This window comes from Mobula hypostoma, chromosome 26, assembly GCF_963921235.1.
Source record: "Mobula hypostoma chromosome 26, sMobHyp1.1, whole genome shotgun sequence".
Taxonomy (NCBI): Eukaryota; Metazoa; Chordata; class Chondrichthyes; order Myliobatiformes; family Myliobatidae; genus Mobula; species Mobula hypostoma.
Genome location: NC_086122.1, coordinates 28,528,889 through 28,555,778, shown reverse-complemented (window position 1 = coordinate 28,555,778; position 26,890 = coordinate 28,528,889). Strand labels below are relative to the sequence as shown.

At 40.3% G+C, this 26,890-nt stretch overlaps 1 protein-coding gene across 3 annotated transcripts in view; it reads right to left on the bottom strand.

Moving 5' to 3' along the window:
• LOC134338168 (grainyhead-like protein 3 homolog) overlaps positions 1-26,890 on the bottom strand; it is an 88,599-nt gene that overhangs the window by 40,030 nt on the left and 21,679 nt on the right. For all 3 annotated transcript variants that reach the window (XM_063033779.1, XM_063033780.1, XM_063033781.1), the window contains exons 2-7: positions 14,865-15,051; positions 12,553-12,623; positions 10,846-11,134; positions 7,405-7,469; positions 5,345-5,501; positions 311-422 (exon numbers count right to left, since the gene is read on the bottom strand). In XM_063033779.1, the coding sequence (XP_062889849.1) occupies positions 311-422; positions 5,345-5,501; positions 7,405-7,469; positions 10,846-11,134; positions 12,553-12,623; positions 14,865-15,051 (881 nt within the window). The remainder of the gene's footprint in view (positions 1-310; positions 423-5,344; positions 5,502-7,404; positions 7,470-10,845; positions 11,135-12,552; positions 12,624-14,864; positions 15,052-26,890) is intronic.

Genomic DNA, 26,890 nt, shown 5'->3' with positions numbered 1-26,890 from the left:
TACTTTCTTCCAGGAATTAATATCTAATTATGTTTTTAATTTAACAGTCTGGAAATAACAATTTTATGTAATTTTTCATGCAGTTCACTTCATCAATTGATCCATTTAATGTTAAGCATTCAATAAATATTGATAAATCTTGATATTGAATGTTATTTTCCACAATAATGAAAATGAATGTAACTGAGTACCCATGCTGTCTCAGCAATAACTACAGCTTATGACACAAATAGATGAAACAGAATAAAGGAAAATCAATAAAACCTCTTTTTCAAGTAAGCTCAGGTCTATATATTACTAATTTTCTTACCAAAATCAATGATCCTTTGCTTTGCAGTGTGCTGTCGGGAATGCCAGTGTTTCCAATTCTTCATTTGGTCTTCTGGGCTCTTTCCATTGTCAAATACAGCCATTACCATACTCTACACGAAGAAAAAAAAGCAAAAAATGATCAAAATATTGTTGTTTTTACATAAAGTTCAAAGTAAGTTTATGAGGGCACGTGGCCAAGTGGTTAAGGCATTGGAATAGCGACCTGAAGGTCGTGAGTTCGAGCCCCAGCCGAGGCAACGTGTTGTGTCCTTGAGCAAGGCACTTAATCACACATTGTTCTGCGACATTCAAGCTGTATGGGTCCTAATGCCCTTCCCTTGGACAACATTGGTGCCGTGGAGAGGGGAGGCTTGCAGCATGGGAAACTGCTGGCCTTCCATACAAACTTGCCCTGGCCTGCGCCCCGGAGAGTGAAGACTTTCCAGGCGCAGATCCATGGTCTCGCAAGACTAGCGGATGCCTTTAATATATATATATACACACACTTGTGTATGTATATATATAGATATATGTATCACTACATACAACTCTCATATTTGTTTTCTTGTGGGTATACTTAGCAAATCTATGGAATATAACTGTAACAGGATCAATGAAAGATCAACCAGAGTGCAGAAGACAACACACTGTGCAAATGCAAATATAAATAAATAGCAATAAGTAACAAAAACATGAGATAAAGAGTCCTTAAAGTGAGATCATTGGTTGGGGGAACATCTCAATGGATGGGCAAGTGAGTGTAGTTATCCCATTTTTTCAAGAGCTTGGCGGTTTTGGGGTAGTAACTGTGATTTAGAGCGATCTTTAAATTTCCAATTCCCTTCTCAGTGTCCACCTTTACAACATAACTTACTGCATAGAGACTTATTAATCTGCACTAAATTGTTTGCCTAGGTTTCATTTACAAAATTAATCTAAGCCAGGGGTTCCCAACCTGGGGTCCATGAACTCCGCAGATAATGGTCGGGGTCGTTGACATAAAAAAGGTTGGGAATCCCTGATCTAAGTTATTATTAGGGAAATATTTTCAGTAAGGAGATATTGATTTGGTCTCCTGTGAAAAGACTGTCCTTGTTATTCTACCTGATTGTAATTAGTTATGAAAAAATGAATTTGGGCCAGAACATTATTGTATTTTAGTTGAATTTCCATTAATTTAAAATCAGCTGCCGACTTGATTTGGACAAGGTCGTCATGGTTTGCATATCTAGTCAGCTTGGACAGCAACATCCATGGTCGACCCTGACTGACGGAGGTCTCAGGGTTTCAGAAGCGTGCCTCTCTCTGTGGAGAAAGCCACAGTAAGACTACACTGCCCCTGAGCCTGGAAGATCTATTCCCTTATTTGCTAAATATTGTGAATTTGAACCACTGTTCCAGTTCATCAGAGAGTCGGCATGGTAACGTAATGGTGAGCACAATGCTTTACAGTACCAGCGGCCCGGGTACAATCCCTGCTGTTGCCTGCATGGAATTTGTATGTTCTCCCCATGACCGCGTGGCTTTCCCCCGGTTACTCCAGTTTCCTCCCACAGTCAAAAGGCGTCCTGGTTGGGAGGTTGATTGGTCATTGTAAATTGCCCCGTGATTAGGCTTGGATTAAATCAGGAGTTGGGCAGTGTGGCTCAAAGGGCTGGAAGGGCCTATTCTGCCCTGAATCTCAAAAAATTCCCAAAAAAAAGCAACTGAAACAAGTCTGACCAGAAGTTTATGGCTCCTAAACTGTAGCCAAACACAAAATTAGACTTCCTAATACCTACAGTTCAAATAAAATTGCAAAAAAAAATTGCAGGAAGATTTCATGGATCTGATGGTAATAAAACAAAATTGTAAATGATTGAAATTTGAGATGTAAATATAAACTGTCGAAGGAAGAAATTATATTGATCCTTCAATATAATTTTTCTCAAAAGTGAGAAGAAACAGTTGATTTATGAGATAATTCTCAACGGCTTCTTAGTCAATACAAAACAAGCTGAAAATTGTCAGTCTGTTCATTTTGGTTGTCAAGTGAATTAAAACCCTGCGTAGATTTTGTTCGGAGGCGATAACTGCATTGCAAGTACGTACTTGCCAATATTTATTTGAACGCATTTCAGAAAGGAAGTGACGATGTTGGAAGAATAAAGTACTGATAGAAAAGAAAACTCAGGTATTCTCCCTGGAGCTCCGTGCATTATCTCAGCTGGAACATCAGTCAGCCTGTTTCATTTCACGTGGGAAAGTGATGCTGGGGGCTTGGGATCCACATAAACTGAGGATTTCCATCCTGAGATTTTCACACAGATTTGGCTGCTTCAGGCACTGTTGCAATAGCTGTATTTTCCCAACATTTTGTATTCATATGTCCAATGTGAACTAGCTGAGAACCACATCACCATAACAGAGAAAAAAAAAGTTTATTGAGTTTAAAAATAAGCCAACACCCCTTTGACATATTAACTGTGTTGAAAAGTACATTTGGGTGGTCCAGAACTTCCTGGGAGCTTAGAAAATGGAACATTACTGCTAGGTAGAGGCCCTTTGGCCCATCATACTGTGCTGACCTTTTAAGTTCAACCTATCCCTTCTCACCTACATAACTTCCACTTTTCTATCATCCATGTGCCACCTTGCTCTCAAGAGTATTGCCACATCCAGATCAAAGAGACCCTTGAATGGCACAAGAACACAAAAAATGGAGTAAAAGATGCTTACTATTTAACATAAACTACATCATAACTTTATCTTTCCTCATTTACCCCTTACCAAATGTAACAGGAAGTCCACACTGAAATCAAAGGCAATCACTCCAATAATTTCAATGCCACCATCTGGACTGAATTGTAATGGTGTTGATGTTCGGAAATAATGCTGAGAAAGTGGTTCATTTAAAACACCTTAAACCCTTATAAGCATGGAAACCTGTCATTTTTGTAATTCTCAATCAGATGCAAATTAGTTGGAATGCTAGAAAGGAGCAGGTTAATTGCCCTTAAATATTTGCTGTTGGCTTTGGGTAAATGAATGGAGATTATTTCTATGATTGAGTGCAGTCTAGTTCAGTTGAACACTTGCACAAAAAACGTCACTTAACCTGTGAAACTGCTGGGGTCGTCTAGCTCCTGATGCAAGCTCCTCTACATTGCTGAGATCTGTCATAAATTGGGATCCGCTTTGTCCTGCTCCTCTGCTTCATCCGCCAACAGTGGAACTTCCTGGTGGCCAAACATTTTAATTCCCATTTCCCTTCCAATATGTTGGTCCTCGGCCTCCTCTTGTACCTTATATTCCCTCTGGGTAGCCTCCAACCCGAATATTGACCTCCTTCCGGTAAAAAAAAACCCTCCCCCTCCCCTTTCCTTCTATTCCCCAGTCGGGCCTCTTACCTCTTACTACTGCCTATCACTTCCCCCTGGGTCCCCTCCTCTTCCCATTTCTCCTCTGGCCCACTCTCCTCTCCTGTCAGATTCCCTCCTCTGCAGTCCTTTATCTTTCCAACCCACCAGACTTTATCTATCAACTTCCAGCTAGCCTCCTTCCCCTCCGCCCACCTTTTCATTTGGCATCCCCCCACCCCCTTTGTTTCCAGTCCTGAAGAAGGGTCTCAGCCTAACTGTTCATTTCCATTGATGTTGCCCGACCTGCTCAGTTCCTCCAGCGCCCTGTATGTATGGGACAAAGAATTCAAACTGAACAGATTCACGTGCTTGCCAAAACCAATCCACATACAAAGTCCACAGGGGTTTCATCTCTAGCCAATGCTTTTGGAAATTTCCTCAAGAATGAATCAAATCTAAAGGGGCCATTTGTTCTTTCTACTGATTCTAACTGTTTAGCTGATCCTTTGGCCACATTTTCTCATTGCTTTGGATTTGCATATTTGGGTGTTTTTGTTTCTTGAAGAACAGAATATGTAATTACTGCTTCAATAAAAGTCCCAGCCAAATGCCAGATAATGAAGGTACATGTTTGCAGCAGAAGTCCAGGCAGCCTAAAGCACTGAAATCGTGATAATATGCACATGCAGCAAATGCAAAGCAACTGCCAACATAATAAACTGTTTTGGACGAGCATGTTCAATGAAAGCAGCTTTGTATTTCTTGGCTCATCTGAGACAGGGTATAATTGAAGCTCGAGTTTCAACACAACTTTCTCAATGTTTGCTTCCAAAAAAAAAATGGCTGAAATATAGCTGTGATAATCTCCCTTATGTAACCTCAGTGAATATGGGAAAGTACATTTGGTGTTCATGTTGACAATGGTCATATAGAGAAGTCAAGGTGTTTCTGTATCTAACCTGCGGATCTAATATATCAATGCAGCTACAAAAAAGGCTTGACCATGGCTATATTTCATTAGGAGTTTGAGGAGATTCAGTATGGCACCAAAGACACTTGCAAATGTCTACATTTGTACTGTGGAGAGCATTTTAACTGGCTGCATCACTGTCTGGTGGGGGTTTGAGGGGCTACTGCACAGGATCAAAATAAGCTACAGAGAGTTGTAAACTCAGTCAGCTCCATCATGGGCACTAGCCTCCGTAGTATCCAAGGCATCGTCAAGGAACAATGCTTCAGAAAGGTGGCACCCATCATTAAGGACTCCCATCACCCAAGTCATGCCTTGTTCTCATTGCTACCATCAGGGAGAAGATACAGAAGCCTGAAGGGACCCACAACGATTCAGGAACAGCTTCTTCCCCTCTGCCATCCACTCTTTGAATGGACATTGAACCCATGAACACTATCTCAATACTTTTTTGTTTCTGGTTCTGCACAACTTACTTAACTATTTTATATACATATATACTTACTAAAATTCACAGTTTTTTTCTATTATTATGTATTGCATTGTACTGCTGCCACAAAGACAAAAAATTTCACGGCATGCTGTTGATATTTAACCTGATTCTGATTCTGAAAGGATTTGAAATGATTCAAGCACTTTTCCAAGAGTAGAGATAGAAAGGGAGGAGGTGCACAACTTCAGTGTAAACAGAAATCAATGCAAAGAATCCAAGATATCTTACTCGAACTTTGGTTGGTTGTGACTGCAAACATTTGTCACTCTCCACAGCTCTCAGTGTGACTGGATAAAACTGTCCTTTGTTGAGGTAACCCAGCGATTCTTCCCCGAGTTTCTGGTTGACAGATTTAGGTGCCTCCAGCATGTACTCAAAGTCGACCCTTAAGAGATGACAATGTGTGAACGTGAAAGCATCGATGCCACTGTTCTTAAATGAATAAGAGTTCATTTTTCAACTTGACTGTGCCTTTAAGGCAACTTGGCTTTCCGTAGCCAATCTCACTTACTAGGCTATGGTTTTCTGATTATTTGAACACAGGTACCAGTGTAATAAATTGATGGAACAAATTGGCTCTTTCAATGCTGTCATCTTTTCTAAGTTCAATAAAGTTCTGATCTAGGCAGGCACAAAGTAATTCCTCCTTTGTGAAGTCAGCAACAGAAGATTAACCAAATGAATTATTTAGATTTTGTTGCTCTTCCATGTTCCGGCTTAGGAACCTAGTGCTGCACAGTGAGATTTTTTTTAATCATCACCTTGTTATTATTTACATCACAAAACGTATTTATTAATTTAAATATTTATTGCGATGTAGCGTGGAATAGGCCCTTCTGAACCTTCAAACCACGTGGCACAGCAACCCCCAATTTAACCCGAGCCTAATCACAGGACAATTTACAATGACCAATTGGCCTACTAACCAGTACGTCTTTGGATGCGGGAGCAGACCGGAACCTCCGGAGGAAACCCATGCATCCCACGAGGAGGACGTACAGACTCCTTACAGAAGACATCGGAACTGAGCTCAGATTCCGAGCCCCGAGCTGTAATACTGCTGTGCTACCATGGCGCCCACAAATAAACGAGATAAATTTAATAAAATATCAGTTTTATGTACTCTGTAAAGAAACTTCTGGAAATCATTAAAAATCCTAGCCATATCCTAGTACTTTGGAAATAATTTTCCATACGACACATCAAATAAACAAAACAATAATACACGGTATTATTAGATAAGATTTATGAGCTATTCACTTAACTGGAACTTCTTTAATATATTGTCCTTTCTGTCAATGTAACTGAATTTTACAACTAATTATAATAAGCAAATTGCTTTGCTGATCCCGGCCCAGAAACTTGGGTAAAAGGGTTTGAAATATTGGCACCGAACTGCTGGGATCTGGAGTGAGATTGGTTGATCATACTGAGAGGTGGGAAAAAGTGCAATGCAGGGAAGAAATCTATGTGACAAGGATCCCAATCCAAGGCTTCATAACAAAAAAAAATGGCTATCCTGGGAGTAAGCTCAGACAGCTGTGCCTAAATTCTCCCGCAATGCTACTGAAGGACAGTTACACAGGGAATGGTATCTCATCATGCATGGCTGATAAAGAAATCATGTTAGAGACATGGAGGTGATTCACGTCCAGAAACAGCTGGGAGAATTTCTGTAGTGATATAAAACACCTTGGAAATGACTGTTACTGCATTTCAGTCCAGGAAAATAATGTGCTACAGTTACAAAATACACACTACTATACAATCATATTTCTAAGCTGTTATTCCTCTTTGCACCTTGCGGCGTATCAGGTGGCAACCTTGCCATTTCTTTAGCAGTCTTGCTGTTTTTTACGAGGTCGAGTCGCAAACTCGATGCTCAACCCAGCACAGATGGAAAGCGTGCAAAGAACCGGAGCCAGCTGGATTTGATCCCAGGACCACTCACCTTGAAGTCTGGTGCTGATACCATTACACCACCAGCTGGTGTATTTCTAAATACTTACGTGCAATTTCAGTGCAACATGTGTCAGACAAAATAATAGAATAAGCTAAGCTGTATTGAGTACTCTGCCTAAGAATGTTAGTATCCATCAATCAATATCACATCATATCATATTAATATCAATATCAATCATCAATATGAAGTCATCACTTCATTTAATCTGTCCAAGTATTGCATAAGTAAGTCCTGGGAGCATTTGCTTTTCTCACACATCCTTTAACAGTCTAACTTTAATGTGGCAATAAAATCTGACTCTCTGAATAGTGTAGAGTTCACCTACCTTGGGTTATTGTTCGTAACATTGTCTTCATCACAAGGCGGTCTTATCAAATCATTTAAAAAGGCCTATAATATAAAAAAGCAAGAGATATTTAAATTACTTATGGTTCTTAAAGTTATAATAGCCAGAGGTAGGAATGGGGATAAGCTCCCACTACCTATTAAATGCTCCCAATGGCTCCCTCTGACAACCAAGTCCACCTCCCGGCCTTCGCATGTCCTTAGCTACTAACCCGGCACAACTGTTTGTACTGACAGGAGAAGGGGCAAAGGCAGGCTACTGACGTCTTAAAGCCAGTCGCTTCTGGTAGATGGGGCTAGTCAGCCATGGTTGGCAGCTCATCTTGGAGAAGGAAAATTCTGATCTCAGGGCAATCAGTCCTACATTAAGTTCGACGCTGACCGGCAACTCCTGTGATGCTGCTGATACCAAATTTGGTTCATCAACTGTGTGAAGAATGGGAGCTTACTACATGGGCAATAGCTTAAACTCCATATTGTACTGCCCAAGCTTACGTATTTATGCAGTTGGGACACAACAGCCATGGAAGACTCTGGCCAACAGAGGCCTCAGATTTAAATTACTTTTATTTTATTTCTTTTTATTGACCCGGCTGGTGGTGTAGTGGCATCAGTGCCGGACTTCAGGACGAAAGGTCCCGAGTTTGAATCTAGCCGGCTCCCCTGCACGCTTTCCATCCGTGCTGGGTTACGAGCTGGTGATCCTCCTTGGAAACTCACCTGGCAGAAGGCAATGGCCAACCACTGCTGTAACTTGCCTTTTACGTGGTTCCCCAGAAAGGGAAATCGTCTGCTAACTGGAGAAACTCCGTGTGTGACGTACCCTTCCCTTTTTATTACACCCATCTTGTTATTCCTCAAATGCATATTCTAGCCTGCATTTACCCATTGTGATATGGGGACATCAATGCTCTTCAATAGTCTTCCGAGTATGAATAGCAAGAAGGATTTCCCCTCCTTGAGTTTCTATCTTTTTTTTCTCTTAAATTCTTTATCAAGTGAATATATCCATTCAAAAAGCCCTGATAGTCAAAGAACTGCAGATGCTGGAAATCTGAAACAAAAACAGGAACTACTAAAGGAATTCTTCCACTGATGCTGCCTGGCCTGCTGTGTGTTTCTACATCTTTTTATTGTAGCCTTAATCAATCCATGCATATAACCTAACATATGTATTTGTATTTATGGTGTTTTTTTTCATTATTGTTTTCCTTATCTTAATGTCTTTTTACTGTGCTGCATCAGATCCACAGTAATAATTATTTAATTCTCCTTTAAACTCCTGTACTGGAAATGACATTTAAAAACCTTGAATCTAAATGTCAATATAAGTGAAAGCAGTGGTTTTAAATATGCCTCTCTTAAATGTGTTCAATTTTATAGTGTTTTAGCTACAGAATTGCCTCCCTATTTAAATATTCAGCATACCAATAACATTTGCAAGTGTCCTTTATTATTAAACTACCTAAAATAGTGGGTAACTGAACTATTCAGATAAGGAAGTTCATGGATTCAATGATCAATATTGTTCTAAGTTTAACAGTCTCACAGCAACCAATTAAATATAACCACAACTGCCACATCTCTAGCCCTAATGATCAAGGAAAAGGAAATTAGCTCAGATTCTATCACCTGATTTGTATCTAGAGATTCATATTAGACCTATTCCTTGGCTAATACACACTGTCAATGGAAATATATTAATGTTACCCAGAACCTATGGAACAGAACATCAATACTGAAGTGAACTTTTTAGAGCCAAAAGCAAGACGTTTGCAAATCATTCTGGAATGCCTGCCTGTGAAAGCCAGCAAATTTTTGATTGTCTTTTGCTATGTGGGCTCTTTGGACTGCCTCACGGCTCCTGCTTGGATTTTTATAGTTAAATTTAAGGACTTGAATGCTCAAATATTATTGCCCTTTACTGAGAGTTTGAGTGACATTAATGTTAAATCAGTTTTGTTCTGCGTAATTGTCCACCAATCCCAATTGGCGTGGCAGCGCTCTGTGCTGGGAGCAAGGGTGAGTTTCTGCTTTGCTCGTCAGTGCCCTGAGGTATTTTAGGTTACTATATGGATCATTTTAAGACCTTGAAAATTATGTATATACTCAGTGGAAGCTGCTGGGACCACTAAACATTGTGATTTTTTTTTGTTTGGAAAATAAACTTTGTAATGTTAAAGTTATTCATCACATCATGTACTAGTAAGTACATGTATATGTTAACTTAGGTTTATGTGAACTTCTGTTTGTCCTCATCTGTTAATTCATGGTATTTATACTCTATGTTTATATGCCCAGAATAAAGTGAACTTGAACTAGAAGTTCTAACATACTCAAAAACTGAATGGTATAGTAATCCTTCTTCTTAAGGTATGTCCAAAGTGGAGATCCTTTCATACTTCCTGCCCATTCTCGAATCAATCAGTTTTGACAATTATTAAACAACTTTTTTTTTCATCAGTTTCTGTTAATCCCAAGTGTAATTCATTACCATAGGCTGTAGTTCCACTTGACAGATTTAGCTATGTGTTAACTCTGAAGAAATGCCTCATGGAGCCCCAAAAGTTATCAGAGTCCTCTTCCACCCCCAGAAAAGGATATAGAAGCCATTTTCCTCTCTGGATTGTTGCTTCATGTTTACTACCACTTAACAGAAAGTAGAGTCTGCTGACTCATCTTGAGACTTTTACAGAAGTGTTCTACAGACAGCCACAGAGTTATAGAACACCACAGCACAGAAACAGGGCTTTCAATGCATCTAGTCCACGCCAGACTAATAATCTGCCTACTCCCGTCGACCTGCACCCGGTCCATAGCCTTCCATACCCTTCCAATCTATGAACCTATCCAAATGTTGTAATCAAACCTGCATTCACCACTTCCACTGGCAGCTTGTTTCACATTCTTACCATCCTCTGAGTGAAAAAGTCTCCCCTCATATTCCCCCTAAACGTTTCACCTTTCACCCTTTAACCATCATGCAGGATAGGAAAACTACATCTCATCCAACCCCCAACAACGATTGACAATCAAATTAAGATCAACACTCTGCCAAGAGCAGAAATGCAAGTTCTAACCTGCTTTGTATAAATGCCTTTTCTGTGAATCCGATAACAACAATTAGCGTTGTAGATACTTTAACTGGTGTAAGTCAGATATATCATAACCTCACTAAAGTTTTTCAGATGTGGGTATAGTTGACAAGCCCAGCATGTGTTACCCTCAAGAACACGATAAGATTGGGACATGGTTGTTCTAATTATGTCTGTCCTTGTATAATTTTGTGTTCCTTGCGTTTTTCTTGTGAATGTTCTGTCTCTGATGCTACTGAAAGTAAGTTTTTTACTGCACTTGTGCAGATGGTGATAAACTTGACTTTGACTTTGAGATATTTGCATCGCTAAAGGAGATTACGAACCTCATCTGCCATGTTCTCCGCCGTCCACCTTTGTTGTGGCTGTGTCATTAAAATGTTATCAAATGATTCAGTGAGGTTGCAGTCATATAAATCTGTGATACAGGTATCCAACAATGGCTGAGACTTAGGAACAGGAAAGCTCGAGTCTGAATGGAATCGTTGAGATCTTCTGTTTGGATCGGGAAACTCCGTGGACATAATGGTATCTTCAGGCAAAGGTTTCATCGTTGGAATTGAATTTTCCAGAAATGAAATATTGTCAATATCAAATTCAGTCCCAGTGTTATGCCTGTGGAAAAGAAGGATCAGTTGAAAAGGCACTCAACTGAGATTAATATTTCAGCTTGAAAATCCTTCTGCTGACCCTTTGAGTACCTGCAGCATTACCTGTTTTTATTTCGGACTTACAGATACCTGAGGAACTCTGCACTCTGGTTTGACAAATCACTATATGTTATGCTCCATTTCCTTCCACCTAATCTACTTTCCATCCATGCTGCCAGGCTACTTTTAATTCCACAGGCCTTAATCCTGATAAAAAGCTTAATATGCATCACTTTTTCAAATGTCTTTTTGAAAGCACCATGTCAGCTGTGTTCTCTTCGCCTTAATTTGCTAAGTCAGGACCCTGAAGCAGAGAAGGTTATATTGGGCTGTTTTCTTTCCATTTTCCTTGGGATGTCTAGCTTTTCAGGACAGAAAGAGAGAAGGAAATGGTGGGCCTATCGAAATAATTAATTATCATTTAGTGGGTCTGAGTTAGGAATAATTCTCCTGGCTCCACAAAATTAGACTTGGTCACAATTGGTCCCATGCCTTCCATAAGGGATGACCCCACATTCTGTACATTGTTGGAGCAGCCATTTGGCTCACCAACCAGATGTGGATACACTGCTATGAAAACAAGGGAGCCACTAGATACCCTCTGCCCCATTTGAAAGCCCCTGCCACTTCCCGTGGTAAGGTGTCATTATGGAGTTTTGGTGGAGAGCTTTTGCCTGATACCAGCCGCAGGACAAGAATTCATTCTGCCTATGCTGAAAATGAAGCAAATTCTTCTGCGGAATGAATTACAACCGGCTGCATAGCCATCTGGTATGGGGGGTGGGGGAGAAGCCAATGCCCAAGACCGATAAGTTGCAGAAAGTTGTGAACTCAGTCAGCTCCATCATGGGCACCAGCCTCCATAGTGTCCAGGACATCTTCAAGGAAGGATACCTCAAAAAGTTGATATCCTTCATTAAGGATCTCTGTCACCCAGGACATGCCCTCTTCTCGTTGCTACCAATAGGAAGGAGGTACAGAAGCCTGAAGGCACACACTCAATGATTCAGGAACAACGTCTTCCCCTCTGCCATCAGATTTCTGATTGGATATTGAACCCATGAACACTACCTCACAACTTTTTTTTTCTCTTTTTGCACTACATATTTAGTTTAACTATTTTCTATCTATATAGTTTTCTTATGGTAATTCACAGTTTTTCTATTATTACGTATTGCATTGTACTGCTGTCGCAAGGACAACAAATTTCACCATATATGCCAGTGATATTAAACCTGATTCTGATTATTTCAGAGAAAGTTCCATTTGGAATAGAAAGCACAGACCGCCTTTAGAATAATTCAATCTAATACTGTTTATCTCTACTTCAAATGAATACAATATAATGTGGAAAAGAATACATCAGGATTTGATCTCTCATACCTCCTTACTGCATTTGCTTCACAGGGACGATTTACTTTTCCGGGCAGTATAAATCTTTCCTGTTTTGGAACCTTCAGGAGAAATAGCAATGGATTAACCAGCATGAACATGGAAAGCCACGTTATTGAGACTGGTTGAACTAATGGTAGCAATTGTTGAATACATGTTTAAGAAGGTTCACCCACCAGTAATAATCACTTCAGTTATTTATAACCAGATCAAACATTCTAGTGCTTATGTCCAATTACATTATTTTGAAATGTACTCAATGCAGTAATGTTAAACTATACACAGCACAATCCCAGAAAGAAAGTGATATAAATCATGTGATGTCAATGGAGGATAAATATTGGCCAAGGTACCAGAGATGAATGCCAGCTAGTGGTGTAGTGGCATCAGCACTGGACCTTGAGACAGGTGGTACCGGGTTCGAATCCAGCCAGCCCCTTGCATGCTTTCCATCCGTGCTGGGTTGATCATTGAGCTAGCAACTTGACCTCATAAAAAAGCAGACAAAATGCTGAAGAAACAGCAAGGTTGCCACCCGATACACCACAAGGCACGGAGAGAACTAACAACAGCAAAGCAGAGATGAATCAACATCCCTTCTTCAAAGTTGAATGATTAGATCTGCTACATTTTACAAGAAAGTGGCAAGAGTTTTGGTTTGATATCTTATCTGAGAAACTGAACTTGCTCAAGTGTCACTCTGTCCCAGTGCCACAGTGAAGTATCAATTTGATTCACTGTTCAGATCCCACGAAATTCTGCCTTACCACACTGGTGCCATTGGACCAATGTCGATCTTTGCATATTGAGAATGAAATATTAATATTGGTTCCATTTTATTTATCAGAACTCTGTCCATAATTTCTTAGCAACAGTGCGTCCCAGTTGAGACACATTAAAGTTTTGTTTCAAATCCCTATACACTCATTTCTCCTTTCTGATTTGAAGAGAAAATAATTGCATGGTATGCTTTTGTGTTAGCAATATGATCTCTACTAATTTCTCAGTTCCTTGCTTGGTCTTTAGAAGGAGTACATTCTTGCGGACCAAAAGCAAGGAGGTAATATGTACTCTCACTGACCACTTTATTACATACACCTGCACATCCAAACGTTAATGCAAATATCTAATGAGCCAATAATGTGGTAGCAACTGAATGCATAAAAGTATGCAGACATGGTCAAGAGGTTCAGTTGTTGTTCAGACCAAGCATCAGAATAGGGAAGAAATGTGATCTAAATGACTTTGACCATGGAATGATTTGCTGGTGCCAGATGGGGTGGCTTGCATATGTCGAAAACTGCTGATCTCCTGGGATTTTTATACACAATAGTCCCTAGAGCAGGGGTTCCCAACCTTTTTTATGCCATGGATCAGTGGACTAATACCATTAACTGAGGAGCCTGTGGACCCCAGTTTGGGGACCCCGCTCGAAAGTTTGCAGGGAATGGCACGAGAAACAAACGGCAGTTCTGAGGGTGAAAATAGCATGTTAATGAGAGAGTTCAGAGAAGAATGTTCAGACTGGGTAAAGCTGAAAGTAAGGTGACAAGTAACCAGACATTACAACATTAGCGTGCAGAAGAGCATCTCTGAAAGCACAACATGTCGAACCCTGAAGTGGATGGGCTACAGCAGCAGAAGACCATGAACGTACACTCAGCGCTACTTTACTAAGGACCTAATAAGGTGATCACTGAGTTTGTTTGTGAAGTACAGCAATAAAAGGGAAATTTCACTTCCCATTTAGATTATTACGTGCAGAAATATTATGTGGTTAAATTTGCAGGAAATAGTATTAATCTGATGTTAGTAAATCTAACTCAAAAATGATTCTTTAGATTATGTATACATGCAGTAAATTTGGTGATTAAATATTCATATTACCTATAAATTTTTATCGCTTAAGACCTTTAAAATATCAAAAACAATCTTTAAAAATAAATGTCAAATTAGACTGATTTTAACTTTCAGAAAGTCCGAGTGAAGTGCGGAATATGTACTTCTCGCCAAAAATCCAGGAATAATTTCATGCCATCGCTAAAACAAGTTTGGACAACTCCACCCACCCAGTAAAGAAGAGTGATGAGGCAGTAAAGAAATGGAGAAGTACAGAATCGCAGAAAAGGGGAGGGGATCAAAATTTGGAAGAAATTCTCACAACAGTTATTCTGATGTCATGTTGTAATCGAGCAGATACAGAGAGTAGAGAGAAGCTTGGAATGAGATTTTGTTCTTAACACTTGTTTTATACTGCATTAGTATGTCCCTTTGACAGCATGCCCTTCATTCACAACAAATACCTTATAATAGTCATAGAGAAGACTTAAAGCAGCCACACTTTCATCGTCACCATTAATGCTCATCATGGCTTTTGTTGCTGCCGTTAACGGGTTTTCCAGGTAGCTTTTCCAGGCTTCGTCCTCATTGCTGACGGAATGCAATTGGAAGTTAACGCTATCATTGTGCAGAACCATCACTGGCCTCATCCTGTAAACAAATTCACCAGAATTTCTAATGAAAACCAAATAATCGGAGCACATTGCATAAAACCAAAATAAGGTCTTTTGGTAATTATGGTGGTCATCATTATCATTATGTGTCGTGTCATATAACATGGACAATCATTGTCTTCCATTCCATAACCATGGTTATTCTTGGCAAAAAATACAGTGGTGGGTATAAAAAGAACTGCTATTTAATTGCCCTTCGACTTAAGATGCCACAGTCTTAATTGTCCCAGTTTCAGACATGTTTTTAGCCACGCGGGGAATTCTGTACACTCATTGATATCACTTCTCAATAGTCAGCTCGGATGAGATCAGTAAAATGCAGAGAATTGTGGATTGACTTCTGCCTCTAACAATATATTTAGTGCAGCTGGGATTCTAAACGATCCAAATGATTCCTTTGAAGTCTTCACATTATGATAAGCATTTCGTTCCTTGACAAAGGCTACGTCCACACTAGACCAGATAAATCCGTAACCAAAGCTTTTTCTCTTTGTTTCGACCCTCCGTCCACACTGCGACACCGTTTTCCTCCCCCGAAAACAGAGCTTTTCTAAAACACTCTCCAGAGTGTTTAAATCTGAAAACGCCGGTTGGGCATTTTAGTGTGTACGGGGTAACCGGAAGTTTTAAAAAACCTGTTGTCCTTTCATTGGTGAAGAGGCTATGGCTGTAGGAAATGTTTCCAGGGTGACCCCTCTGTGGGAGTGGGGGAGATGTTGGTGGGGCCACCCGGGTGTCTGTGTGTCCGTATGTGTAGCTATTGTAGTGGCTGTGAGGCTGGTAGTGTGGCGGTGAAAACTACGGGGGGAGAGCTATCATATTCCTCATCATTGCAAATCCCTCTGCAACAGAGTTCGTCAGTTTTTCAATGTTCGTCGTCAGCCGGGTCATACTGTCCGCGAACTCCCTGTCGGTTGCCTCCATATGCTCCAGTATTTGTTTTTTCAGTTTTAAGTCCTCCTGCACGAAAGCCAACAGCTGTCTATCGCTTGGCAATTTCCTTTTAAGTTTTTCTAGTCTGTAACTGGACAAATGCGCTCCAACTGTACCGTTTCCTCTTCACCTGTTTTCTGTAGATGTGTCCTGCACATGCCCAGTAGGAGGAGATTCGCCCAAATACCCGTTTTAATGTGGACGGAGGTATTTTCAAAAACACCTGGGGCGGACGCCTATCGTTTTTACGTGAAACTGACGTTTTCAAAATTATCTGGTCTAGTGTGGACATAGCCAAAGACATTGATCTGGGGGACAAATATAGAACTGGGTGCTAGAGCAGAGTTCAGCTTGTAATTCACACCAGAATCACATCAGTGAGCAATCTGATTTGACCCTTTCAAAGGTTCACTTAAAACAAAATAGGAATGTTTGTGAATTAATTGTTATCTGATCAAAATGGCAAGGAATAAAAGAATGATTAACAGAACACCAGAGTTCTGTTGTAAAATATCATTGCCCATACAGAATAGTGTTATCTGAGCATAAGTACTGGTAAGTACCTGCTTTAATGTCCCTAATGGCTCCAGTAATGATGATCTGATTAGTCTTAGTATTGCTTGTTTATTTTTCTATTTTTGAAATATGGTTTGAAAGCTTATCATACCACAGGCGACATTTTAACCATAGTGTTTTCTACGTCACTCCAAAACATTGGCTTTCTAAACCTTCTATGGACAGTCTCATTTAGCAATCTACTTTTTCAAAACAAAATATGAATTTGCTACGCAAAAGGGATATAGGTTGCATTTTTGTGTTCCATCCAGGGCTAACACCAGTGTACTGCTTTATATTGTAATGAGTTAGAATAGACATTGCAGAAATAAGATGGTTTCAAAGTGACACATTCCTAACAAAAGTATACGTTATGTTGTAGGACAGGACAATTCTAAGTCTGTTGAAAAAAACGCACTTTGATTTTCATTTTTAAAGTGATTGATATTATCCAATAAGTAAACACGATCAGCTCCACTGAATTCAGGTTGGCTACAGACATTGTTAAGTCATTTAACATCTGTGTGTAAGTTTGGGGAAGGTCAAAATCTCATAAAATTGATTTAACTATGGGTTTTACAAGATGGTGTACTTCAGAGAAAAAAAAGTTTTAAAATAATTAATAGGTCTTTACAGATTCTCAGTCTGATTTTCCGAGAGAAGTGAAAGGGTGCTGTATCTGTCTGTATTGTACTACTCTTGTGTGTGCCCCATTTCTAACTCCAATATTCCCGCAACAAAATGCAAGGAAACGCTTTCCCTTTTCGGCCAAAGGACTTCAGGGACCAAGACCTGGGGAGCAGATTGTACACTTTTATGTTCAACAAAGAAACCTTTCATTTGTCATTCTGGGCATTATGGTTTCTCAGTAAAAGTGGGCATCCGTTCTCTTTCACCGGAATAAGTAACAGAATAAATTTCAGTAAATGACAGACCAAACAGAAAATTTTGCTTCTTTAGTTCAACAATAAGCCATCATAATGATGCAGTGTTCATACTTATAAATGTTAAAACAACTACCGGCAAAAACTGTCAAACATTTCCTCATTAGAACTTCAGAAGTACTTCAGGATTGAATTTCAGTTGAATGTACCAAAGGAAGTCAATTAAGCTCTTGAATTCATTTGGAAATCTCATAGCCAGAGTTAAAGTTAAGAGAAAATAAAGGTAATACAGCAGATGCTAGATACATAGAAGATGGAACATGGAACATAGAATATAGATCATGGAGCAGTTCAGCACAGGAACAGGACCTTTGGCACACAATGTTCTGCCGAACTAGTTAAAAAGTAAGTGAAAAAACAAATAAGATTCCCTCCTGCCTAGACAATATCCATATCCCTCCATCTTCCTCATATTCATGTGTCTATCTAAAGGTCTTTTAAAAGCCTCTAATGTATTTGCCTCTACCCCCATACCGGGCAGAGCATTTCAGGCGTCCACCTCGGAGTAAAAACTTACCCCTCACATCCCCTTTGAACCAACCCCCCTCACCTTCAATAGATGCCCTCTGGTGTTAGACATTTCTACCCTGTGAGAAAGGTACTCCCTGTCTACTCTCTCTATGCCTCTCATGATCGTATGGACCTCTATCAGATCTCCCCCTCACTCTCCAGCGCTCCAGAGAAAACAACCCAAGTTTGTCCAGCCTCTCATGATAGCACATGCCTCTAAATTGAAATAAAAGTCCCAGACTTGAAATCAGAAATATGTTCTATCTTCTAAAGTTCTGAGATGTTAACTCTGTTTCTCTTTAGTGGAATGCTGTTGGTTTGCTGAGTGATCCCAAGCATTGTCTGTTTATATTGGAGAAAATAACTTAGCTTAAATCCATTTCCCAATGCTGAAAGAATTAACTCACTGTCTGGTGTAATTTGCTTCAAGCCGCGCCTGCCAGCAATCCCCCAATTTAACCCTAGCCTAATCACGGAACAATTTACAACGACCAATTAACCTATCAACCAGTACGCCTTTGGACTGTGGGAGGAAACTGGAGCACCTGGGAGAAACCCACATGCTTACGGGGAGAACATACAAATTCCTTACAGCCAGTGGCGGGAAATAAACCCGGATTGCTGGTACTGTAAAGCATTGTGTCGTCCCAATTCTATGAGAATGGAACAAGATGCCAAAAAGGAACTTCAATTTTTGGAGCATTTTTAATGAATCATTGCCAAGACATACCGAACACAGGTAATCTTCAGCTATTCAAACTAGCTTCCACATTTGCCTTGTTTTCTCCTAAAAGCATATACCTTAATGCTCCTTGCCTGTTCACTTGAAGTTCTATTTAGCAACATCAAGAAATATTCTGGATATAGTTGGGTAGACAATGAAGTGAAAACAATACAAGTTTCTTTTAAACAATACCTTTTATACATCTTCTTCAGAATATTCAAAAAGTGTTGCAAAGTATTATTGAAATGTAGTTGCTATGGAAGTGTTGTCTAGCTGAGAGGACAGTCAAATTTTTTAGTTTTGTGCAGTGTGTGAAAGGTCACTGCTGAGGCTTGTTCTCAAGTACTATGCTGAATTGTCAGCTTGGAACCAAACAGGAGTCATATTAACAATCAAGAATCTGAGTTCTATTGTAATTTGCCCTATTTTAAATGGTACTACTAAGATTCAGATGTCAGCTTTTTTTTTGCTGTAGATCTGCTGAGTGTTAGTAAATATGCATTTAAAATTGACAATTCTATATACATATAAATATGAGAAATGAGTGCAAAAGTGACATTTTGGGGATTTTCATACAGGGATAGAAAAAGGTACATTTCTTTCTCAGTAATCCAAGAGCACCAACAAGTCTCACATGAGCTATCAATCAAAGCAGTAAGGCACGTGGTTATTGAATCAGAAGATAATACTTTTGCCTCCCCAGAGAGAATACGTAACCCTGCAAATGTGGCTTTCACATGCATGCAACTCTCAGGTCTTTCTGACTGCCTGTTATATCACTAGTGTTGAGGGTACCAATGAAAGTCCCCCATCTCTGGCGGTGTTCAGGGCTTCAAAATTCATGTCAGTACCTTTCTCGTGGTTTTCACTACCGTCGGTCATGCAAGTCCTGGGTGGAGACTCAGGAACACTGTCCTGGGTGGAGACGCAGGAACACTGTCCTGGGTGGAGACTCAGGAATACTGTCCTGGGTGGAGACTCAGGAATACCGTCGCACTCAGATGTAGAAAGATCCTTCATTGCTATTTCCATAACAGTTTTGTTTTACGTGTCAGGGTTTTTGGCCCTGAGTTGAACCCCTGAACCTGGAGGACCAGTGGACCAGGCCTAGCCCTTTGACCTATTTTGTTTAGCTCTCCAGGTCACTGAGGCACGCAAGCCTCCAATCCATGACAAGGTTGTAGTCCCCTTGGAGGCAAATCTCAGGTATTAGTGAGTTGCAGATTGTTCCAACCTGCCTGTGCATTTGCACACATTCCCTCACACACAGGATTAGAGAAGCAAACTACCTACTGGAGGACCTCACTGGGTTGAGCAGCATCTGGTCCAGACGTCCTGATGCAAGATCACAACCCGAAAAAAACAACCATTCTTTCCCTTAGCAGTCACTGCTCAATCCACTGAGTTCCTCCAGTAGGTTGCATGTGTCTCCTAGTTCCAGCATCCGTAGTCTCTCTCATCTCCGCAGAATCAGAGAACCAGGCCGCATCTCCTCTGTAATAATCGCAACAGCAAGAAAATGAACATATTTGTGTCACGATTTAAGTGGCATTTAGAGATGTTATTGACTGAATACCCTTCAAGTTTATTTGTGAATTACTGGCATAAATGCCATGTGAATTTCAGGATATTTCAAAATTCGAAACAGTAAATGGTAATATGTAGAAATATTTTTAATTCACAGGATGAAATAAATTTTAAGCAATTTCTTCTGATGGTATAGAATAGTTTGTGTCACAAAAAGTATCTTGATGCGTTCAGGTAAATCAGAACAAAAGTTGTCTTTAATTAAGTGGGTTAACTGTGCAAGTTCATCTCCCAGAAAAGTAGAGGAGTTTGAAAACTGAGCCAACTTTTTAAATGTTTTAAGCCACTTCCTTGTCATCCATTTTGACAATTATAATGATGCTGGTGAATTTGCTGCAGCAGTAGCTGGTAGAGGTGATGCCTCACTGTTCCAGGGAAACGGTTGTCCACCAGAGCTGTCTGTATGGCAATTGCAAGTTCTCGCTGTAACCCCATGGGTTTCCCCTGGGGCTCCAGTCTTCTCCTTCGTTCGAAGGACATGGTGACTAAGAATTATCCCTAGTACACAAGAGAGTTGATGGGAATGAGGAGAAGATGTATTTATTTTTAAATGTCTTGATGAAGGGTCTCGGACCAGTACATTGACTGTTTATTCCCCTCTATTGATGCTGCCTGACTTGCTGAGTTCCTCCAGCATTTTGTGTATTGCTTTTTAATTCATTATTGTCATGTGTACAGCAATAGAGTGAAAAAGTTTGCTTGCGTATTATCCAGGCAGATAAATGCATTGAGGTAACAAACAAAATAACAGAATACAAAACATAGTGTAGCATCTACAGATAAAGGGCAGCACAAGTAAACAAGTAGAGTGCACAGACCACTACTAGGTCCTTTGAAGGTCAATAATTCACCTTTAGCAAATTAAAAATCTGTTCCCTTGAATGGAAAATCCTACAAGAAGTACTGGATACAGCTGAGTCCATCATGGCTAAAGCCCCCCTCCCCACCATTGAACACATCTGCACAAAGCGTTGTAGCAGGAAAGCAACGTCCATCATCTAGGGTCCCCACCAGCCAAGCCATGCCCTCTTCTTGCTGCTGCCATCAGGAAGAAGGTACAGGAGCCTCAGGACTCATGCCATTAGATTTGTTCTTGAACCAAGGTGGCTAATTTCACTCAACTTCACTTGTTCCATCATTGAAATGTTCCCACAACCTATGGACTCACTTTCAAGGAGACTTCATCTCGTGTTCTCTACATTTATTGCTTATTTGTTTATAAATACTATTTCCTTCTTTTTTTTTAATTTAAACTGTTTGTTATCTACTGCACTCTGATTGAACACCCAGGTTGGTGTGGTCTTTCCATGATTCTGTTATGGTTATTATTCTATAGATTTATTGAGAATACCTCCAAGAAAATTATCTCAGGGTTGTATATGGTGACATATATATACTTTGATAATGAATTTGCTTTGGATTTTGTGAGCTTGATAATAACATGATTGAAGTTATCTTGAGTCTAGCGGTATGTGCCTAAAGATTTCTTATCTTTGGCCCAACATGAGAGTGGTAAAGGGAGAATGACCAGGATGGGACTATGATCTTTATGGTCCTTGATATTGTTGGCTGCTAGAATTAGTGTAAACAGGTGCTTGATGATCACCTCAGACACAATGGGACAAAGAGTTTTTTTCCATTCTCCAGGATGCTATGCTTCTAATGTTAGGCCATATTATTTCAATAACTCAAAATGGAACATTACCAGAAAATAAGTCCAGGTCTGCTAAAGCTGGTCACACCATCTTGATGGAGCTCAAGGGTAAAATGAATGCAAAAGGTTCCATGTTTGTGTAATGGTCATAAGTAAATGGTCCCTATCAAGCTTAAAGAAACAAGGACAGCAATCTGGGTTGAAACTTTGAGCCCGTACATTGCTCGAGACAAAGATAATACTTGGTTACTCCCAACACTGATCCTAAAGGCAATGTCATTACCTTCCATGCATTTTAGAAGCTACTGTTTACCAGTTGGATTAGCAGACCACCAGCCATCTATCATTGATACTTACTTAACCACACATCAGCAAGTGGGAGCAGGACAGTGCCACTCTGAAAATAATGATGGCAGCCCTTAGCTGATCCAGTCCTGTAGCCCCTGCTACCAATTTCAATCTGTCCTGAAATGGAGACAGTTAACTTTGATTTACTAACTGGCATCTTGCATAATTTACAACACTCCAAGGTTATATGGGTGGACAGCCTTCCTGGATGTTTTCACCTACTGCTGGCTCAAAATGCCCTCTGTTTCTCCTCCCTCAACTCTACAGGAAATATGGGCTCTCCACTTGCCCTTTTCTACACAATCACTCCATGTCTCCCAGCCTTCAATGATCCAGAACCTCCTTCAGATACATGGGGAAAAGACTGAAAACTATTGTTTTCAATCTCTGCCACAAAGGTTCAAAGGTTCATTTATTATCAAAGTGTACAACTCTGAAATTCTTCTTCTCCAGATCACCACAAAACCAAGAAAGAAAAATAACGGCAGTACAATCATCGACCCTCAAATCCCGCACAAAAAAACGAACAAAAATGGAACAGGCACATCGGCTCCCATATCCCCTACCTCCACACACAAGAAACTGAGAAAAATTGGGCAAAAAACACAGAATATAAAAAACTTTAAGACTAAGAAAGAAAAGGTCTATAGTCCAAGTTTATATGCAAAACGGAGAAAACCTGGCTATCAGAATTGAGGCATCGATCACGTGGATAGTCAGAGGCTTTTTCCCAGGGCTGAAATGGCTAACATGAAAGGGCACGGTTTTAACGTGCTTGGAAGTAAGTACATAGGAGATCTCAGGGGTAAATTTTTTACGTCGAGAGTGGTGAGTGCTTGGAATGGGCTGCTGGCGACTGTGGTGGAGGCCGATACAATAGGGTCTTTTAAGAGACTCCTGGAGGGCCTGTATTGTGCTGTAGTTTTTCTATGTTTATATGTTTCTAGAATATAAGAACATAAGAAATAGGAACAGGAGTAGGCCATCCGGCCCATCGAGCCTGTTCCACCATTCAATAAGATCATGGCTGATCTGGCCATGGACTCATCTCCACCTACCTGCCTTTTCCCCATAACCCTTAATTCATCAACTTGTCTTAAATATACTTACTGAGGTAGCCTCCACTGCTTCATTGGACAGAGAATTCCACAGATTCACCACTCTTAGGGAAAAGCAGTTCCTCCTCATCTCCATCCTAAATCTATTCCCCCGATTACCATCATCAAATTTATTCTGTTGGTCTCCACTATATAGTTTGAATCTTTGAGGCTCATGTAACCTCCAGCAAGGATATCTTCACCAATGACAATCTACTTCCATTTATGAAACCACTCCAAGCACCTCAATTCCTCTGCTGCTAGAACCTTCATCTATGCCGGGGGTTCCAATTTTCTTAATGCCATGGACCCTGAACACTAACTGAGGGGTCTGCACACAGTAGGTTGGGAACCCCTGATCCATTTGCTTTTGTTCCCCTCAAGTGCAGCAATTGCAATGCTCCCTTGTTTATCTTTGCTCTATTCTCCATAAACAAAGCAATTTCTTCTTCATTCACCTCTCCCCTGTATTAACTTCCAGTCTTCTAATATTTTGAATTATCTTATGTTGTAATTTCCTTGGTGTCTTCTTTTTAACCTCTCAGCCACTATCTGCCCACCTAAACACTGTTTTCTATCTACAGATAACTTGTGCTCACCGCTTCATCTGCTCGCGCTAATCATTCTTTCATCTGACAATATCCTAAGCTTTGGACTTCATTGCCTAAACACCCTCCGCATCTTTCCATCTCCATCTGCCTTCATTTTGGCATTCTTATCCACTTCCACCTCTGTGAAATGGCCTTGTATGTTGATCTATAGAAAGGCACTAATGATTGTTGCAGAGTATCCATTCAGACATTATGCACACTCATGCATTCAACAATGCAGAATGGCATTTTATTAATCGTGTGATCTGTTATTCTTTTCTTTTGCAGTGAGCAGAAAGCTGGAGGGAGTGTGCACCCAAATTCCTGGTGTGCAAGCCGAATATAAACAGCCACATGGAATCAGTCAATGATTCCTTATACCCCTGTTGAATGACATGATAGAAAGTAGCTTCAATACAGGTGGCCACACATCCCCACCTTATTGTTAACCAATACAGGGAGGCGAAACTAAGGCCCCGAGTTGAAAATCTTGGAGTCAGCCTATCAGTTTTGTAACTGTATCAGTATTATGATATTGAAAGCTTAAAATTTTTGACATATTTTAACATCAAGTTATTTTCATTTATTTAAGTTTATTTCATTTATTTATTGGGAAACAGTGGAGAATAGGCCATTCTGGTCCCATTGAGCCATGCCACCCACAATCCCCCTGTTGAATTCCAGCCCAGTCACAGGACTATTTACAACAAACAATTAACCCACCAATCGATACTTCTTGGGACTGTGGGAGGAAACACCGGCAGTCACAGGGAGAAGGTACAAACTCCTTACAGGCAGCAGTGGGGATTGAACCCCAGTTGCCTGTACTGTAAAGCGCTGTGCTAACCACCACAATCAAACCAAGCCACCCATGAGGTTAGTAGGGCAATACTTAAATACATACTGACTGGTTGAAGGAGATCTGATTCCAGAGCTGGGATATTTTAAGCAGTTGAACCCTCTCATTTAGGTTATACAGAATTTCCCACACGAACTAAACCTATTATCAAACTACAGTATATGTCATCATATATTACTTAGAGTTTCACTTTCTTGCAGGCATTCACAGTAGAGCAAAGAAATATAATAGAATCAATGAGAAACTATACATAAAGACTTTCAAACAACCAATGTGCAAAAGACAAGCTGTGCAAATCCCATAAATAATAGTGAAAACATGAAGTCTAGAATCCTTGAAAGTGAGCCCATAGTTCGTGGAATCAGTTCAGTGTTGATGTGAGTGAGGTTGTCCAGGCTGGTTCAGGAGCCTGATGTTTAAGGGTAATAACTGTTCCTGAACCAAGTGGTGTGGGATCTCGGGCTCCTGTAAGTCCTTCCCAATGGCAACAGTGAGAAGAGAGCATGGCCTGGATGTTGTGGGGTCCTTGATGATCGATGCTGCTTTGCTCAATGGTGGTGAGGGTTTTTCCTGTCATTATTACACTAATAGTGGATGGATGAAAACATTATAAATTGCAGCAATATTATGAGTAATCAGTTAAGAGTAGGCAAAAATCATGGGGGATATTGCACTTATAGAGCGATCCACATCTGGAAGTAGCTACCACCAACAATCAACATCTGGATCTCATGCAGAATCAAACTCAGCAAGGATCTGGTGATCTTGGCCACGAAGATCTACAATCAAAGCACTTGTCTATTATTTTTTTCCCATGAAACGGTTCTGTTCTTTCAACTAGCTGCCTGAATGCACAGATTGGAGAACCTGGCACCTGCTTGTACCATAGCGAAGATCAGCCCAAAACTGGCCTCAGTGAAGAGGAAAACACATTAATTTTAACTTTCTGTTTACACTACAGAAGCCTTTGAAGAGTTTGGTGGGTCTGTGAAAAAAGTTACAACATGATAAGCCATTAATATTCATTGCTGAAAATTTTGTATAATTATCAACAATCTTCTGCAAAGAATGCAGACTTCCTGTCCGCAAACCTCACTTCCTATGGTCATTTTTTCTCTGCATTCTTTTGTCAGTTGTTACCACCGGGTGGCAGGGTGGAGATACGTCTCTACAAAAGGAGGTGTAAGGCGCTGCTTCCCTCCGCTAGCCTGCAGGTCACCCTTCAGCAAGGTGTAGTATCTGTTTAGCCCCACGATCAGGGTCATGTGAAGCCATGGGAGCCAGTGGTGGATGGTTGTATGATCAGCTGGTGCATATCACAAGTCCTGGTTATGCAACCACTGACATCAGACAGACAATCGCTGAAGAGCATTGGTAATGGCTAGGGTCACCCATCTTGTAAAGACACTGCCCAGAAGAAGGCGATGTCAAACCACTTCTGCAGAAAAATTTGCCAAGAGCAATGGGATCATGATCGCCCACGTCAAATGACATGACACATAATGACGATGAAATCACTGAAATCTGGTATTCATCCAGTTTTCATCTTCAATGCACTTCAAATACATTATTTGAATACATCTCCTGACATAATAATGCCACGTAGTATAAATAAGTAAAAGACAGTTGTACATTTATAAAGCAACTTTCATAACTTCAGTTCATCCCAAAACACACCACGGACAATGAGGCATTGTTGATATACAGTCACCAAAGAAGTGTAGCAATACCAAATATTAATGCCATTTTACTCTTGAGTACTATTACTGCACATAGGTAATGTAGTAAAGAAGAAATCTCAGTTATTTATTTGTATATTTCTTGGTACAACAAAAACAGACAGTGAGTTAATCGGATGACTTGTTCACCCAAGATGGCTGTCCAATATGGTCAATTAACCAATAACAGTAAGCTATTGTGCTTTGAGTGAGGGAAAACCTAGAATACTGTGGTGCCACAGCAATGCCAACAAGACCAGGGAGATGATTACTGACTTCTGGAGGAGGAAACCAGAG